This window comes from Lagenorhynchus albirostris, chromosome 3, assembly GCF_949774975.1.
Source record: "Lagenorhynchus albirostris chromosome 3, mLagAlb1.1, whole genome shotgun sequence".
Lineage (NCBI taxonomy): Eukaryota > Metazoa > Chordata > Mammalia > Artiodactyla > Delphinidae > Lagenorhynchus > Lagenorhynchus albirostris.
In genome coordinates, this window is record NC_083097.1 from 158,834,459 (window position 1) to 158,852,829 (window position 18,371).

Sequence of the window (18,371 nt, forward strand, 5' to 3'; positions counted from 1 at the left end):
TCACTCTGGCCACTGCCTACTCAGGCTTGGCCTGGCCAAGGCCAGCCTGGGAGGAGCCAGGAAACAGGAAGCCCACTCCCCGGCCATGTGACTTGTTATTGTGCAGTTTCCTCTTCAAGGACAGCAGCTTCCTCCATCCCCAGCAGGAGGACATATGTCCAGCTCCCACTATGTCAGTCCCTCCTCGCCTCTGCTTCCAAGCCCATGGCTCCTCCATCTCTGACCCTTGGATTTTATTTCTCGGAAGCTAGAATGCTCCCCTGGGCTGAGGCTCTCCATCTGGCTCCCCTGTGAACTTCTTTCCTCTGCCTATACCTACAGCGTCAGGGTCAGAGTTCTCATTCCACTTCAAGTCACAGACAGACCTGGAACTGGTACCCCTGAGCAAGTGATGATCCCCTCTGAGCCTCAATTTCTATATCTTCCTACAGTGTCATGGGAGTTTGTTTTTTTCAAAACAAACAACTTTTTATTGAAGTATAGTTGATTTACAATGTTGTATTAGTTTAAGGTGTAAAGCAAAGTGATTTTATTCTTTTCATTCTTTTTTAGGTTCTTTCCATTATAGGTTATTGCAGGATATTGAATATGGTTCCCTGTGCCATACATAGGTCCTTGTTTTTTTTTAATCTGTTTTATATATAGTAGTATGTACCTATTAATCCCAAACTCCTAATTTATCCCTCCCTCCTCCCTTCCCCTTTGATAACCATAAGTTTTTTTCTTTTCTTTTTTTGTCCCCCCTCCTTTGTTTTTTGGCCGTGCCACACAGCTTGTGGGATCTTAGTTCCCCGACCAGGGATAGAACCCAGGCCCTCACCTGGGCCTTCGGCAGTGAGGGTGCAGAGCCCTAACCACTGGACCGCCAGGGAATTCCCAGTAACCATAAGTTTGATTTTTATGTCTGTGAGTCTATTTCTGTTTTGTAAATAAGTTCATTTGTATCATTTTTTTTAGATTCTACATATAGGTGATATCATATGGTATTTGTCTTTGTCTACTCACTTCACTTAGTATGATAATCTCTAGGTCCATCTATGTTGCTGCAAATGGCATTATTTCATTCTTTTTTATGGCTCAGTAATATTCCATAGTGTGTGTGTGTGTGTGTGTGTGTGTGTGTGTGTATACATATATTCCAGTGTTATAGAAATTTTAACAAGCGATTTGCACATGGCCAGGCACCATCGGGAACTGAATCATAAGGCACCCTCCTTGTTCCCTACTACCTCTGACCATCCCATCTCTGCTTCCTCTGCCAGCTACTGTTTCTTCTCCATAAATGCTGGATTCCTCAGAGCCCAGATGGTCCCTACATCCTGCTCATTTTTCCTGCATCCACCTCTAAAGAGCCTCCTCCTCATCTCCATCCACAGTCACAGCCCAAGCCTCTCCTCCCCAACCTGGATACCAGCCCAGCTCCCTCCCTGGGCTCCCCAGCCATCCCTCCACTCCCTTCCCCACCAAGGCCGCAGAGATCTCACTGTTCACCTACCTGGCTCTTACACCCTCCATAGCTCCCCATTGCCCTTGGGAAACATTTCAAGCTCTTCAGCCTGGCATTCAAGGTCTTTAAAAAAATTATGCCTTGGACATATATACACTACCAAAGGTAAGGTAGTTGGCTGGTGGGAAGCAGCCGCATAGCACAGGGAGATCAGCTCAGTGCTTTGTGACCGCCTGGAGGGGTGGGATAGGGAGGGTGGGAGGGAGGGAGACGCAAGCGGGAAGAGATATGGAAATATATGTATATATATAACTGATTCATTTTGTTGTGAAGCTGAAACTAACATACCATTGTAAAGCAATTATACTCCAATAAAGATGTTAAAAAAAAATTATGCCTGAGGCTGGCACCAATGTGTACTCCACACTCTAGCCGCTATAACCTCCTCTGTGAACAGCTGAAGTTTCTCAGTTCTCTCACACCCTGGTGCCTTTGGCCATGCCTTAACCTCTGCCTGAAACACACCTTCCTTGCTTCTGCACTTCTGTGTAAACTGTGCAGAGCCTGGGATAGCCTGAATCTTCCTGCTCCCACTGACAGAAGCTATGAGGCTGAATCTTCCTGTTTCTGTGTCCCCAAAGGTAGTAGCGAGAGAAGTTGCAATTCTCTGACTTGGGGGTACCCGCGGCATTGAAATTCTCACTCTTAGCTTCTGCTCTGGCCATATTAACCTGTGAGAGGTTTCACCACTCCAAGGCTCTTCAAAGCCTCCAGACTTTTGCCCAGGTGGTTTCTTCTGCGTGGAATGACCTTCCTTCTCTTGTTTTTCTAGCAAATTCTCCATCCTTCAAGGCTCATTTTCCACAGCCCCTCTGGGTTGTCACTGAACCAGAGCCTGGCTGATGTGGACAGGCTTAGCAGACTTTAACAAATAAAGAAACTGAGGCTCAGTTTTTAAATGGTTATGGAGCTGAAGGGAGAACTGTGCATGAAGAAGGAAGGGTGGTTTGAAATAGTTCTGGCTTGGCATTTTTTATTTTTTGCAAATATCTGTGAAATAAGGAGCAGAATTAAATAATTGGGAGGGCCCTTGGGCTCTGGACCTCGCCCACCTCTGCCGCAAAAACCCCTCACTGAGGTTCAGTCAACTCTATTAATCACCAATCAGCCCCACCTCTTCTAAATCCCACCCAACTCAGTCCCGCTACATTTAATCACACTGCAAACTAGGACTTCTGCATCTTTCTGAGACTATCCCATTGAAAGCCTAACTCCACTCTGCCTTGTTATGGTAGAAACGCTGACCCGCACAGTCCGAATCTGCCAGAAACATAAAAGCTCCGCCTTATCTGACTTTAGCCAATCACATTCCAGATCCCGCCCCCCTCAGCTCCTCTCCAGTCTATCACAATCCAAACCCCACCTCCTAGAACAGTATCAGCCTATCAGCTTCCAAGGCTCTCCAGCCTCGTCCCATACATCTCTCCTCTAGGCCTGCTGCCTGCTGAACTACATTTCCCAGGAGGCGTGGCGGCCGCGCCGTACCATTTCCGGCTGGTAAAGATGGCGGTTTCCTAGCGAGTTGCTGCTGAGTCGGAGGCAGGCTCACGCTACGGTGAGCAGGAGTTGGGTGGTGAAAGCGTGCGGGATCCGTCCCTAGAGGCCCCACTTCCCTAGCCCCACAAATTCAGCCCCTCACTTGCCCTGAGGTTTCCGCCTTCAGCTCTGGTTTCTCCTGTAGTCTAGCCTCCATCCCTCTTGCTGCAGCTAAGCTGTGTTTTCCTTAGAGGTTGTGGGGACTGCAAGGCTCAGAGACCATCCCCGGCAGCCCGCACCCATTGCCCAGATGGGCAAACTGTTCCACTAGCGTCCTGTTTTTCCTCAGAGGAATTGTAATACCAGATCTGCTCCCCTTCCGTGTGCAGACACCCCCTAGGCAGCCAGCGCTCCGCTGCGGAGGAGGGAACCCTAGAAGTTATTATTCTTTTATTCACCAAGACCTCTTCAGTTTCAGGTAACAAAAAACCCAACTCAATCTGGTTTAAGCAAGAAAGGGAATTTAGGCATAGCTGGATTCAGGTGCTCAGAAGTGTATCTGTCGTTTTTTGGGTGAGCATCATTACAGGCAAGCTCTGTTTTCCTTCTTGGAGGCAAAAGAGGCTCCTAGCAGCTCTCGACTTGTAACTTCCCAGCTTTGCAACTCTGACGAGTTCCTTTTCTCTAACAGCACTATTGGAAGCCTCAGAGCTGCCCCTCACTGGCGTGTGTTGGGTTCTGTCCCTACCTCTGAGCCATTCCCAGTGGCTCACTAGCCAAAAGGGGGAGGGAAGGGGTTAGCCCTACAGAAAAAAAATGGGAGACTGTTATCTCGAGTCAGCGTGGATGCTGGGCTGATAAGTGTTAAAGGCACCCATCCTACAGATGAGGAAACTGAGGCCCTGAGAGGAGTTACTTTTAGTAAGCGACTCATGCCCTGTTCTCCTGCCCAATAACCAAATGCTTTTAAAAACCCTAAGGGAAGGATCCTGGCTTCCCCCATACCTGCTCCATCCAGCCACTCAGGAGCCATGGAGGTGGCGGAGCCCAGTAGTCCCGCTGAAGAGGAGGAGGAGGAGGAAGAGGAGCAGTCAGCTGAGCCCAGACCCCGCACTCGCTCCAACCCTGAGGGGGCGGAGGACCGGGCACTGGGGGCCCAGGCCAGTGTGGGCAGCCGCAGCGAGGGCGAGGGTGAGGCGGCCAGTGCTGACGACGGGACCGCCAACCCTCCCGGAGCCGGTCCCAAGCCGTGGCAGGTGCCTCCACCAGCCCCAGAGGTCCAGGTGCGGACGCCAAGGGTCAACTGTCCAGAGAAAGTGGTAAGTGGGGGGCTTGACCAGTGGCTTCGAGGTGTTAGGGAACCTTGGGTTACACATCGTCTTTTAGGATCCACTCTGGAAATCCCTTTGTTCTAGTCTCCTAGGGCTGCCACAACAAGTTACCACAAACTCGGTGGCTTAAAACAACAGAAATTCATTTTCTCACAGTTCCAGATGCCAGAAGTCTGAAATGAACATGTCACGTTCCCTCTGCAGGCTCTAGGGGAGGAGGCTTCCTTGACTCTTCCAGCCTCTGGTGGCTCCAGTCGTTCCTTGGCTTGTGGCTGCATCACTGCAATCTCTGTCTCCGTCTTCACATAGCCTTCCCCTTTGTGTCTCCTAGTCTTCTCTTTTCTTTTTTTTCTTTCTTTTTTTTGTTTGTTTTTTTTTTGGCCGAGCGGCATGCGGGATCTTAGTTCCCTGACCAGGGATCGAACCCGTGCCCCCTGCAGTGGAAGCGCAGAGTCTTAACCACTGGACTGCCAGGGAAGTCCCCAGTCTTTTCTTTTATAAGGACACTTGTTCTTAGATCAGAATGATCTTATCTCACGATCTTTACCTTAATTGCATCAGCAAAGACCCTAATTCCAAATAATTTCACTTTCTGAGGTTCCAGGTGGATATATCTTTTAAATCTATTTATTTATCTTTGGCTGCATTGGGTCTGTTGCTGCGTGCGAACTTTCTCTAGTTGCGGCGAGCGGGGGCTTCTCTTCGTCGCGGCGCGCAGACTCCTCATTGCGGAGGCTTCTCTTGTTCTGGAGCACAGGCTCTAGGCGTGTGGGCTTCAGTAGTTGTGGCACGCAGGCTCAGTAGTTGTGGCGCACGGGCTTAGTTGCTCCACGGCATGTGGGATCCTCCCGGACCAGGGCTCGAACCCGTGTCCCCTGCATTAGCAGGTGGATTCCTAAACCACCGCGCCACCAGGGAAGTCCCAGGTGGATCTATCTTTTAGAGAGCCACAATTCATCCCACTATTCCCTTGTTTTCTTGTTTCTGTGTTGAATGTTCTCTGGTTTGTTTATTCACTCATCAACCTGGACTCCTAGTCCAGTGATCTTTTCCCTCAGCTGCCTCCTTCTAAAGTGGATGGCTTAGCTGGGAATTGGGAGTCATCATATGGCCTTTTCCAATGGGGCTGCTTGAAGAGGGCCAGCAGAGTGGCGTGGGGGCCTGCATTAATGTTCAGTCGCCCGGTGCTGCTAGTCACAGCTCTCACCACCCTTCAACTTCATTGCAGATCATCTGCCTGGACCTGTCGGAGGAAATGTCGCTGCCAAAGCTAGAGTCATTAAATAGGTGAGAGGAATATTCGGGGGCTTGAGCTTGCAGCTATGGCTAGGAAGGGCCCAGCCCAAAAAACGCAGGGCTGTCTCTCTCAGACTCACCCCCGGGGCCTGGCGGTATTGGAGAGTAGCAGTGATAACTGGTAATGATACAGCTGCGGCCCACCGGGGCTGTGTTCTAAGCACTTGAGAGCGATCGCACGCCACCCAGGTCACAGCCATGACTCGGAAACTCCAAGAAGCAAAATGACTTGCCCGAGGCCTCCCAGCAAATGGGCAGAGCCAGATTCAGACCAAGGCCTGGCGGACTCCAAAACCCTTGCCCCTGAGCAGCTAAGTCTCATTGGGGTCAGGCAGCAGGGCCTGGATGGGGCCTGAGGACGAGCCCGCCTTGCCCTCCCTGGCACTCGTGATGACCCGCGGCTGAGCAGAGGTGGGGTGCCTCCCACAGATCAGATGTGAGACCCAGGCTGGCCAGAGGGACCCATCGGAGAGGGCAAGAGCTGGAGGGGGGGTCAGCTAGGCTGGGTTCGCGGCTGGGCTCTGCTGCCCCCACTGCCGCATGACCTGGGCCTTAACTACCCGGTCACCCTCTGGCCCTCCCCAGCTCCAAAACCAATGCCCTCAACGTCTCCCAGAAAATGATCGAGATGTTCGTGCGGACAAAACACAAGATTGACAAGAGCCACGAGTTCGCGCTGGTGGTGGTGAACGATGACACTGCCTGGGTGAGGCTGGGGCAGGGCTGGGTGCCCTGGGGTCCCCTGGGGCTGAGGGAGCACCTCGCTGAGTCCCATGCTTCCCTCCAGCTGTCCGGCCTGACCTCTGATCCCCGAGAACTCTGCAGCTGCCTCTACGACCTGGAGACGGCCTCCTGCTCCACCTTCAGTATCCTTTCCACACAGGGAGCCCCAGGGACCGGCCTGGCTCGGCCTGGCTCGGCCTGGCTCAGGTCTAGATCCCAGCTCTGCCACATCAGGCTTGGGCCAGCCACGTCTCTGAGCCTCAGTTTCTTCATCTGTAAAATGAGAGCCACAAAACCTCCTGCCCCACAGGGTCGCTGTGAAGATAAAGTCAGAATACAGAAGCAAAAACAGCTGATTTGGACTCTGGATGTCAAAAATGCATCCACTTAGGGAACACTTCATGAAGGGCTAAGTACACAGTTGGTGCTCAGCAAGTGTCCGTATGTGACTGAAAAGTCACAATCATTGCTACAGCCCCTCCAACCTGGGCATAGCACATTTTATATTAACTTGAACATTAAAGGCTCACTGCAGCCCAGAACTTAAATATAATATGATCCCTGTGAGTTACAAAGAAAACAGTAATGAGGGGAGGGGGACAGGGACATCCATGGCTCTCTCCATGAGGAGAATGGCCCTAGCCCTGAGGGAAAGGGGGCTTTGAATCACTAAGGGCCTTCAGGGCATCTGATGCCAGCCCCCTAGTTTATGATCTGTGCTGAGGGAAAGCAGGCTCAGAGAGGGTAAGCGACTGGGACAGGGTCACACAGCGTGTGTCCTGGCAACCGGCTCAGAGGCACCTGCGCTCTCCGGGCATCAGGAGGGAAGCCACCCACCCCTGCCCACCCATGCGCTGCTCTGCTCTCCTTAGCATTCCCACCAGATTTGGAAGGTCTCTTCAGCCTCATGTAAGTCCCCCATGGGGAAATTATTGTTCACCTTTGAAGAGAAGAACCCCTTCTGGGTAAAAGCTCCAGACAGCCCAGAAATAGTCCTTTAGGGAGGCCTAAAGCCTTCCGTTCTCACCCTTTCTCACTGGAACAATTGCTCACTTACCTGTCCGGAAGCATTTTTGCAAAAGAGGTTCCTTCTCAAATCTCGCCCTCTGTGTTATTCTCTGACAGCCCAGTGGTTCTCCACTACTTTCTTATTGATTGATTGATTGATTGATTGACTGCTGCGCTGGGTCTTTGTAGCTGCGCGCAGGCTTTCTCCAGTTGCGGCGAGCGGGGGCTACTCTTTGTTGCAGTGCACAGGCTTCTCATTGCGGTGGCCTCTCTTGCTGCGGAGCATGAGCTGTAGGTGCATGGGCTTCAGTAGTTGCAGCATGCGGGCCCTAGAGCACATGGGCTTCAGTAGTTGCAATGCATGGGCTCAGTAGTTGTAGTGCGCAGGCTCAGTAGTTGTGGTGCACGGGCTTAGTTGCTCCGCGGCATGTGGGATCTTCCCAGACCAGGGATCAAACCTGTGTCCCCTGCATTGGTAGGCGGATTCTTAACCACGGGACCACCAGGGAAGTCCCTCCACTACTTTTTTTTTTTTTTTTTTTTTGCGGTACGCGGGCCTCTCACCCCCATGGCCTCTCACGCTGTGGAGCACAGGCTCCAGATGCGCAAGCTCAGCGGCCATGGCTCATGGGCGCAGCCGCTCCGTGGCACGTGGGATCCTCCCGGACCGGGGCACGAACCCGCGTCCCCCGCATCAGCAGGCGGACTCCCAACCACCGCGCCACCAGGGAAGACCCACTACTTTCTTTTAACCTGGAGGCAGCCAACTTTTTCTTTAAAGGACCAGATAGTAAATATTTTTGACTTTGTTGGCCACATCGTTTCTGTCTTGGCGACCAGACTCTGCCCATTTTAATTAGAAAGCAGCCACAGACCATAGGTATGCAAGTGGGCGTGGCCGTGTGCCAATAAAACTTTATTTGCAGGCACAGATTTGAATTTCACATTTCTGATTGTCACAAAATATTCTCCTTTTGGTTTTCTTTCTTCCCAACGGTTTAAAAATGAAAAAGGTTCTTAGCTTGTGGGCCCAAGTATTCTAAGCCCTGTTTTTGCCAGCCCCTTGATGGTAGCCAAGGAGGTTGTTTTGCCCATCTCAGCAGATTTTGGAAGTGAATCTATGGGGTAAATTCCTAATGGAGAACAGGCTGGAACAAGGTGGTGTGTGTTTTTAATTTTGCTAGACTTTGCCAAAGCACTTTCCCAGGAAATTAACCCTGTTTACCTCCCCCAGCACCGGGGTTGCTCACACGCCTGAAAGTCCTGCCCATCTGATAGGTGGGAAGAGGCCACATCTTATTTTGCTGTGCTTTTCTTTTCATTCATTTTTAAGCCATTCAGTATTCTTTCAGTGAATTTGTCTATTGGTTCCCTTTACCTGTTTTTCTAGGGGGATGTCGGCTTTTTTCTTGTTGGTGATCAGATTTGTTTTTTACATATTAAGGACATTAGCCCTCTACCTGCCTAGTGCCCTGTACTCAGTGTGAGAACCATCTGTGGCTGAGTGGGGAACTGGGCAGTGACTTTGCATATAAGATCTGGTCCCTGCTTCAGAGTCTCCTGGCCTGGTAGGGCAGGTCCAGCTCAACACAGTGATGGGGGACGCTCAGGATGCTGAGGGTGGCCTGAGCAGGCCCTAGCTTTGGGGTCAGCAAAACCTCTGATGGAGCAGGAGAGGTCAGGCAGAAAGGTGAAGCTGGGGAGGTGCTGGGGCAGAGGGAACAGCATGTGGGAAGGCTCAGAGGCAACAGTGAACTTGGGAGGGGTTAGGTGGGGCCTCACATACACGGTGAGGAGCTGGGCTCTCTGAGGGTGACAATAGGGGTGTGCTACCAGGGTGTGCTCTGACCTGTCCCCCATCCCTGCGGCGCAGCCAACAGAAGACCGAGCTGCCAGTCACAGAGAATGTGCAGACGATTCCACCGCCGTACGTCGTCCGAACCATCCTGGTCTATAGTCGTCCACCCTGCCAGCCCCAGTTCTCCCTGACAGAGCCCATGAAGGTGAGGGAGGCCTGGGAGAGGGAGGGATGCCTACAGCCAGCAGGATGGTGGTTAGACACTAGGAGGGACTTCCTGACCACAGGAGCTGGGGTGCCTAGAGGCAGGTTCCCAGAGTCTTGGGCAGTAGCTGGGAAATTGTGATCATGGGGGCATGGGGTGACCAAAGTCCCAAAGGCTGGCTTTCTTCCCCTGCAGAAAATGTTCCAGTGCCCGTATTTCTTCTTTGATGTTGTTTACATCCACAACGGCGCCGACGAGAAGGAGGAGGAGATGAGTTGGAAGGTGAGAGGCTGCTGTGGGTGTGGGTGGCAGGCGGATGTAGGTGCAGATGGGATGGCTCCGAACCCACCTGCCCCGGCCTTGAGGGAAAGGGGGGCTTTGAATCACTAAGGGACTTCAGGGCATCTAATGCCAGCCCCCTAGTTCATGAGCTGTGCTGATGGAAAACAGGCTCAGAGAGGGCCAGCAACTAGGCCAGGATCACACAGTGTGTCTCTGACAGAGTGGCACCTGGCAACAGGCTCAGAGGCACCTGTGCTCTCCTGGCATCAGGAGGAGGGAAGTCACCCATCCTTGCCCACCCACGCACGGCTCTGCCATTAGTCTTCTCTTCAGCGTTCCTGGTCCTGCTGGATCATGGTCATTCAACTTCCATTTCCCACATGTCTTCAGTGAACTAATGGGGCTGTTGGGACAGTGGCCCATGAGTATGTAGGGTCCTGTCCACTTCATCCCCAGAATTCCCTGCTTCTCTCTCTTCCTGCCTTCGCTTTCTCTGTGTCCTCTGCCTGGAGCACGCTTCCCTCCCTGCCTTGCCAGGCTCTGCTGGTCCTTTACATCCCAGCCCTGAACTAGTTGTGGCATCTCGAGTCGGCCACTTATCTCTCTGAGCCTCACTTTACCCAACTGTGAGCAGAGGGGGTTGAGCCCAGCTCCTACTTATACTTCAGTACCCAAATGGGAAGTCCCTACTTGGAGAAAACTTCCCTGCTCCTCAAGGTAGATCAGCATGGGGGCTGAGGTCATTGTATCCGACTGTGCCTCTCCAGACTAGGGGCTCCAGCACTGAGACCTCTTGGGGTCCCTAGCACTGAGTGGGTGGCAGGAAATGTTTGCTGAATGTGGGAATGTTTTCTCGAAAACTCCTCTTTACCCTTCGGAACCCATTCCTGAGGCCCCCTCCTGGGAGGCCCTCCAGGACAGGGAGGGCCTGTCAGGGGAACCTCTGCCTGAACAGCCCTTCCTTGGCCCCATAGGACATGTTTGCCTTCATGGGAAGCCTGGATACCAAGGGTACCAGCTATAAGTACGAGGTGGCGCTGGCTGGGCCAGCCCTTGAGCTGCACAACTGTATGGCCAAGCTTCTGGCTCACCCACTGCAGCGGCCCTGCCAAAGCCATGCCTCCTACAGCCTGCTGGAGGAGGACGATGAAGCCGCCGAGGTTGAGGCCACTGTCTGAACCATCCCCGTACATCCAACCTTCTAATACGAGGAAACATTTGGCCGAGAATGCTGGTTCTCACACTGGGCTCTGTGGGACCCCCAGAGGGAGGTCTAGGAGGTATCCAAGGCACGTGGGGAGCCCTGAAGGAAACCTAGGATTCCAGGAAGCATCCCAGGGACTCTGGACACCCATTCCCTATGTTTCCCAGCCCATATCCCACTCCCAGTTTTTCAGTTGTGATTCTTGTTGTGCCCTGTGTGATTTTTGTCATCAAAATAAAAATCTGAGAATCCCTAACCCAGGTCCACAACGATCAACTTGTGTTAATTGGAATCTTTTTCGTTGCAAGTGACAGAAAACCCACCCACTGAGCAGAAAGGAGAATGGCTTGGTTCTTGTGGATAAGAAGCCATGGTGTAGCTTCAGGCTTTGCTGTATCCAGGTGCTCTGACATTGCCATTGGGGAGGGCTGAAATACCCTGCATGGTTGGTGTTCAGTGTGCCCTGCTTTCCTCCCAACCCGTGGAAAGGGGTGAGATGGCTGTGACTGCTCCCCAAATCCCAACCCAGGTGAAGTGAGGGCTCTCCCAGCACCCCTTACGACTGGCCTTGCCTAGGTCATGTAACCTTGCATTGGGCCAGTCATGGGCCAGAGCTGTGGTACACTCTGATTGGCCAGGACTCCATCAAGCTTCTCTGGGAAGGAAGCTTTATAGCTCCATCAGGTAATAGTGTGGGTGCTCCCCAGAGGAAGGGAGACAGATAGAACAGGTGCATCACTCAACTATCTTACTGGATGATGAGCAATTGTGGGGAAAAAAAAGCTTACCAGCTAGGTTTTCTCAGTTCCTTATCAAACAAAAATAGCTTTATCGAGAAACAGCTTTTCCTTCCCATGAGGATTTATTAGGCACCTGTGTGCCAGGCCCCTCGTTCAACTTCACACCAGCCTGGAAAGGATTATTCTCCCATTTTGCATGTGGGGAAACTAGAGCCCTAAGAGGCCCAGGGCTCCAAAGTAATGGACTCCCGACTCCGCAGAACTGAAAATGGGCAACACAGAGCCACTGCAGGAGGGAGATATTAATTGAAGCCTAACATACTATCAGGGCTGCGTGCGCTAATGGAGGCCGCCTCAGCAGATGGTTCTGTAAGACCTAATGCCTTGGCACCATCGGGTCCCGGGAGCGTAGCTCCACCCCCTCCAGCAGGCTGTTAGTGTTTACGCGGTTTTGAGAGATAACGGCACACACGACGACCTCCACCCTACCGGGACCTTATCGGCTGCTCCTAGCCCTGACTGGGCACTACTTGGTGTCGCAGGCTCGGGCCAGCATTAGAGCTCCTGAACCTAGATGTGGACGACAATGCGTCGCGGGTCAGCCTGGCTGCGCTGCGCCGAGGGGCGGGGACCCTGGCCGAGGGGCCGAGCGGCGCGTGCGCACAAGGGCGCCGCGGGAAGTTGGACATCGGCAGGTCGGGCAGCTGGTCTGGGGGACCGCCGGGGCATGGGCTCGGCGACAGTCCTGGCGCGGCGGCTGCAGGCGGCGCTGCGGAAGGAGGAGTTGCGGTGAGGGCAGGGCACGGGGTGGGTGGGCCAGGGGTAGGGGGCGAGTGTCGCGGTCCACTCTGACCCTCTGTCCTTAGGACAGTGGAGGAGCTGCTGCGCCGTGGTGCTGACCCCAACCTGGTGCTTGAGGATGGCGCGGCGGCCATGCACCTGGCGGCCAGAGCCCAGCGCCCGCGGAGTCTGTGTTGCCTCGAGGCCCTGCTGCGCCGAGGCGGGGACCCCAACACTCGGTGAGGCAGGGTCTGGGCTCCGGGCAGCTTTTCCGCGGAGAGGGGTCTCCCGAGTCCGAGGGAAAGACCTGAGAGCCCTGGAGAGGGCGTCCCACGGTTCAAGGATGCGGACTCAATGCCCGGGGGCGGAGCTTGGGGAATCTGGGGAAGGATCTTGAGGGTCCAAGGGCAGAGGCAGGGTACCAGACCGAGGGTGGGGTATGAGGTTGCGCTGAGGCCAAATGGGGATCAAAGGTTCGGATCTGGTGGTAGGCGCTCTAGAGTCAGAGAGCAGAGGTTTGGGTCCTGGCCCGAGGGCGCAGGATCTAGGTTCCAAGTGTGGTGTCTCAGGCTGAAGGGCGGAAATGGGGGTGCTGAGAGCCAAGGCCTCGTGCGGGGGGTGGGAGGATGGGGGCGGAGATCGAGTTCCCTCCTCCACTGACCCCTCCTCCTCTCCTGCCCCAGATCGGCCGAGGCGCTGACGCCGCTGCACGTGGCCGCTGCCTGGGGCTGTCGCCGCGGCCTGGAGCTGCTGCTGAGCCAGGGAGCGGACCCCGCGCTGCGCGACCAGGTGGGGGTCCCAGCGCTGTTTGTAGCAGGGCAAACCCGGAGGGAGGGAAAGAGGAAGGAAGGGAGGAAGAGAGGGAGGGAAGAGGGCGCCCCCTGCTGACCGCGCCCATGTAGGACGGACTCCGGCCTGTGGACCTGGCCGAGCAGCAGGGGCACCAGAACTGTGTGCGTGTCCTTCGGGAGCTGGAGGCTCGGACCAGGACCCCAACACGGACCCGGGCAGACCCCCAGGAGCCAGAGCCCGAGCCCAAGCCTGGCAGTGAGTGGTGCCTGTGCGGCTGGGGGTGCTTAGCCTCTGATCTAGCTTTGCGGGTCTCTGTGTGTGACATCCACGCTCTCCCACTGTTTCTGTTTCACGACTAAGGTCTCTGGTCCGTCTCTCTGCTTCCGACTCTGTCCTTCCTCTTTGCGATTGCAGCCGCCTCTTTCTGTCTGATCTGACTTCCATCTTTGTCTCTCACTTCCTCCTCCCCTCCTCTCTGACTCCCACTCTTATCCCCTGCTCCAGGCCCAGGCCCTTGGGGAAAGGGGCTGAATATCAGCCCCTCTGGACCTCCCAGTGTGACACTGGACTCCACAACACTGGGCAGAGGTGATGACAAGGACATGAGCCTGGAGGCTGGCCCTGGACCCCCCAGCCTCCTTGCCCACCCTGAGATTGCTGGCACAGATGGCAGCTTGGAGTCCCCCCTAGGATGCTGGGACTGCAACTCAGTTGCCTCCTTTGTCACCGCAGTTGAGGCCTCTGGAGCTGAGGACCCAACTGCCCACATGTCCCCCTGGGCTGGTGTCCGACCGTCCCAGAGGGTGCCAAGATCTTCAGGTACCCCACAGCAGGAACATCGAGCCCTCGTGGAGGACAGGGAGGCAGAACTAAATGCCCGTCTGCAGGCCCTGACTCTGACCTTGCCAGATGCCTCCCCCTCCCCCAAGTTCTACCCAGAGAGGAGCCCAGCCCATAGTGCCCCTTGGGAACCACTGCCTGGACCCTCTGACTTCCACATCCCAAAAGATGACCAGTTGTCCCTCGACAGTGATGTGGCTGCCCTCTGGCTGACAGAGGATGAGGTGAGCGCCACAGGTGGCAGGGACCCCATCACCTCTTGCCAGTGCCCACCGGACCCCACCACGTCTGACCTGGAGCTGCTGCAAGGGCTCCGGGCACTTGGCAAGAGCCGCGGTCCCATCACGTCCTTCACCCGGCCATACTACCTCCAACCACTAGAAGAAGCCCAGGCTGCTCGTGGTTAGTATCCAGAGTCCAAGGAGCCTCCAGGAGTCCTCGGAGACCCGTGGCTCTCAGTGCAACCTACTTCTCCCTTCATCTCTGGGAACCATCCTTTCCTTTGTCTCTCTTGACTCAGTTTCCCCTCCCAGGCCTAGAATTCTCAGGGCACAGCCCAGAGCTGGCCAAAGCCCTGCGGACCGGCCGTATCCCAGATGCCCAGGCAGATGAGGATGCACTTGCCAAGCAGTTTGAGCGGCCAGAACCCACCAGACGGTGGCGGGAGGGGGTCATGAAGTCCAGCTTCACATATCTGCTGCTGGACCCCAGGTACCTGGAACAGGAATGACCCAGAAGTGGGAACTGGAAAATTCTGAGATTGGTTCTTATCTGCTGTGTGTCCTTAGGAAGGAAACTGGCCCTCTCTGGTCATCAGCTTCTTTATCTATAAAAGGCAGTTGGATCCAATTCAAGCTGCTGAGTGTCCTTGGCGAACAGCCACCCACCCTGCCTTTTATAAAATAGGGGTCACTGGGCATGGGTTGCTCTGTCTTTAAAGACTGCCTCTGGGGCGACTCTCGTCACTTTTCCTTCTCTGAGCCACCTACTTCATCTAGGAAGACTCAGAACCTTCCAGCCCGAGCCTTCTCACTGACCCTGGCTGAATGCCTTCGAATTTTTGTCCATGCCATCTTCTACGTGGGCAAGGGAACACGGACCCGGCCGAATGTCCACCTCTGGAAGGCCCTTAGCCACCGAGGGTGGCCAGGAAAACAGGTGTGAGGATAAGGACCAGGTTCATGGCAGGGGTGGCACAGTTGCGGGCAGGTAGAGGAAGGAGGGAGTTGGGGGGCAGACCTCTGACCCTGCCCTGGCTCCCCCCAGGCCTGCCCCAAGGTGCGCCAGATCTTAGACATCTGGGCCAGTGGTCGCGGTGTTGTCTCCCTGCATTGCTTCCAGCATGTGGTTGCTGTGGAGGCTTACACTCGAGAAGCATGTCTTGTGGATGCTCTAGGTAGGTGCCTGGCTTGTGGGGTCGGGGGGGGGGTGGTCACATGAAGGGCACTTGATCTACCGATTCCCTCACCCCTTGCCCCTCAGGGCTGTTCATTCATTCAATGAGCAATTATTGAGCACCAATGATGTACCTGCACATGCACAGATTTTGCTCCATTGGTTTATCCCTGCTCGAGGGCAATACCCAGTGGGTTTACTGGCACGTACTTCTGCCTGGGGTTCCTGGAGGCTGCTTTTGTGACCTTACTCCTAATCTCCCCAGGGATCCAGACGCTGACCAACCAGAAGCAAGGACACTGCTATGGAGTGGTGGCCAGCTGGCCACCCACCCGGCGCCGCCGCTTGGGGGTGCATCTGCTGCACCGTGCCCTCCTTGTCTTCCTGGCTGAGGGTGAGCGAGAGCTATGGCCCCAGGACATCCAGGCCCGTGGCTGAGCACTGGGGAATTGGCCATCCAGCCTAGGTCGAGATCAGGGTGTTTGAATGTTCCAGCTGCCCCGCGCTGAGAGCAGCCGCCCATCTCCAGCTCCAGAAGGCTGGTGGGGGAGCAGCAGGACAATCTCTCCCTCGGGCTGAAGGAGGATTTTATTACAGATGAAACTGCTGGATAGGTAGTGAGCTCCCTGTCATGGGTGGAGAATAAGGGGATGTGGGAGGAGAACAAGTAGACCAGAAGGTTCTTTGGAACACTCTGGTGCTTTGAAATATGCCAGTGCTTTGGCAGTTTGGTCCTGTTTGGGCAAACAGAGTCCATTTTTATCTCCCTGACACAGGGGACCCACAATGTAGGCTGGGCTGGGGGCTTCCTCAGCCACATGAAGGGAATCTGCCCAGCTCAAGAGTTAGGTTTCGCTGCTTCCCAGCTGTGGGACCTTGGACCAGCAAGTTCTCTGTCTGAGCCTCACTGTCCTCAGTTGTACACAATGGGGAAAGTGCGAGGTTCTACCTCAGGGGGTCACTGAGGAAATCAGATTAAACCGTCATGGGGTAAAGTGTTCGGCTCAGAGCCCTACTGAGCCAGAGGCAGCCCTGCAGGCGGAAATTCTCTGGAGGAAGGCGGCGGGTGTCGGGATGTTCTCGAGATACCGGGGATGTTCTCGAGGTACCGACTTGTGTATTGAGGGGTGGGCAGAGCTGGGGAGGTCATCGCGGTGTGGGTGTGAGACACCAGCTCTCCTTGGCATCACTGTGTGACTGGAGCCTCCTGGTGTTGCTTCTCTGAACCTGTTTCTTCCACTATAAAATGGGATCACTAACCCCATCACTAACCTCTTTGCTCTTTATGCAAAAAGCTTCAGTAAGTGCCAAGCCACTATCCTGGTGAGGTGGTGGCAGGATCACTTAAATTTTCCAGAACTTGCTTCTTCAAAGCAGTCCAGTGGGTTTAGGGACTTGGTGAGATCCGCTGCCTCATTGGGTTCGTCACCTGCCTGTCATCGTGGCTCAGAGAACCAGGTCCTGCAGGGGGCAGGCTAAGGTTCCACCTGCCTCCTGGCCTCCACTACTGAGCCCCTGGCTACTCTGGCTGCTATGGTAATTAGGGTTCCTGCCTCTGGAGTGGGCCTGGGCTCTACCATTTTAACTGAGCTGAAGAAACCTCATTCTGAGCTTCCCTTTCCTCATGTGTAAGACAAGTAATTCTCCCAGACACCAAATAGGTGCTTGATAAAGTGGTAGCAATTAAAACAGCATGCTGGGACTTCCCTGGTGGCGCGGTGGTTAAGAATCCGCCTGCCAATGCAGGGGCCACGGGGTCAAGCCCTGGCCCGGGATGGGAAGATCCCACACGCCGCAGAGCAACTAAGCCCGTTCGCCACAGCTACTGAGCCTGCGCTCTAGAGCCCGCGAGCCACAACTACTGAGCCTGCGCTCTAGAGTCCGTGAGCCACAACTACTGAAGCCCGCATGCCTAAGAGCCCGTGCTCCACAACAAAAGAAGCCACCGCAATGAGGAACCTTCACACCGCAACGAAGAGCAGCCCCCACTTGCCGCAACTAGATAAAGCTCGTGTGCAGCAACGAAGACCCAATGCAGCCAAAAATAAATAAATAAATTTATTTAAAAAAAAAAAACCAAACAGCATGCCATCTCCCAAGAATACACAAACAGAAAGAATCCAGAGACATCCCTCCCCCCGCCAAAAAAAGAGGCCCAGAAGAGGTGGGATTTGTCTAAAACACAGGGTATCCCAACCTTAGCCCTACTGACTTTTGAGACCAAGTTACTCCTTGCATTGGGGGCCGGGGGCCGTCCTGTGTACTGTAGGGTGTCGGGCAGCATTCCTGTACTCCACCCACAAGATTCCAGGTGCACCTCCCCCTCCAGTTGTGACAATCAAACATATCTCCAGAATTTGTCAACCAACAGCAGTGCCCCTGTAAGAACCCCTTTAAATTAAAGGTGGGTTCACAAACCAGTGGGGAAAGGACCAAAGGTGCAGCAACTGAGGGGACAAATCTCCCACTGGCCACACAAACCATGGGTAAACCTAGATATACATACATTAGAATAAAATATAGAGGACCAAGAGCACAGCCATGGAGCAGGGAAATCCAGAGAAATCTGGATTCAAAAAAAAAAGATTCGAAATAAAAATCATCATGACAAAAGCCACTCAAAACCAAGTTATAAGATAAAATGGGACAGTAAGAGGTATTAACTTACTGTGTGGTGTGGAGTGAAGGGAATTCAATGAACCTATGGGTGTCAGGCACTCAGCACAGGGCTTTGCATACAGCTGACACAATTATGGCTACTGGAATCAGATGCAACCGTCCTCGGATCCTCACCTCAACTTCAGCATCGACCTCAGTTGGTTCTCCTTCTCCCCTCCAGGGACGGGCAGCTCACCCCCTATCCGCCTTCTGCTCCGGAAATACTGCCCAAGTAGCCCCTGCATTTTGAGGAGGGAGGGGAACTCGGGAAACAAGCCTGAACGGCCGACATCCTCAAGTCTCTGTGGGCCAGCCCTGAAGGGGAGGCACTCGACT

The 18,371-nt window shown here is 54.2% G+C and overlaps 2 protein-coding genes across 4 annotated transcripts; both read left to right on the forward strand.

Moving 5' to 3' along the window:
* Nucleotides 1-2,930: 2,930 nt before the first annotated feature.
* Nucleotides 2,931-11,106, forward strand: BABAM1 (BRISC and BRCA1 A complex member 1). 3 transcript variants are annotated; one of them, XM_060144692.1, is made up of 10 exons: nt 3,000-3,062; nt 3,373-3,461; nt 3,964-4,302; nt 5,543-5,601; nt 6,196-6,316; nt 6,398-6,476; nt 7,218-7,242; nt 9,215-9,344; nt 9,540-9,626; nt 10,601-11,106. In XM_060144692.1, exons 3-10 carry the CDS (start codon nt 4,015-4,017, stop codon nt 10,802-10,804), a joined length of 993 nt encoding a protein of 330 aa, XP_060000675.1. In that variant the 5' UTR covers nt 3,000-3,062; nt 3,373-3,461; nt 3,964-4,014; the 3' UTR covers nt 10,805-11,106. The 3 variants fall into 3 exon arrangements, with proteins under 3 accessions (XP_060000676.1, XP_060000675.1, XP_060000677.1); XM_060144693.1 differs by lacking the exon at nt 3,373-3,461 and having other exon boundaries at nt 2,931-3,062; XM_060144694.1 differs by lacking the exons at nt 6,196-6,316; nt 6,398-6,476; nt 7,218-7,242.
* A 1,038-nt stretch (nt 11,107-12,144) lies between these two features.
* Nucleotides 12,145-16,611, forward strand: ANKLE1 (ankyrin repeat and LEM domain containing 1). Its single transcript, XM_060144696.1, has 9 exons — nt 12,145-12,359; nt 12,437-12,589; nt 13,034-13,139; nt 13,253-13,404; nt 13,681-14,384; nt 14,516-14,693; nt 14,981-15,140; nt 15,249-15,378; nt 15,643-16,611. Exons 1-9 carry the CDS (start codon nt 12,145-12,147, stop codon nt 15,813-15,815), a joined length of 1,971 nt encoding a protein of 656 aa, XP_060000679.1. The 3' UTR covers nt 15,816-16,611.
* Nucleotides 16,612-18,371: the final 1,760 nt, after the last annotated feature.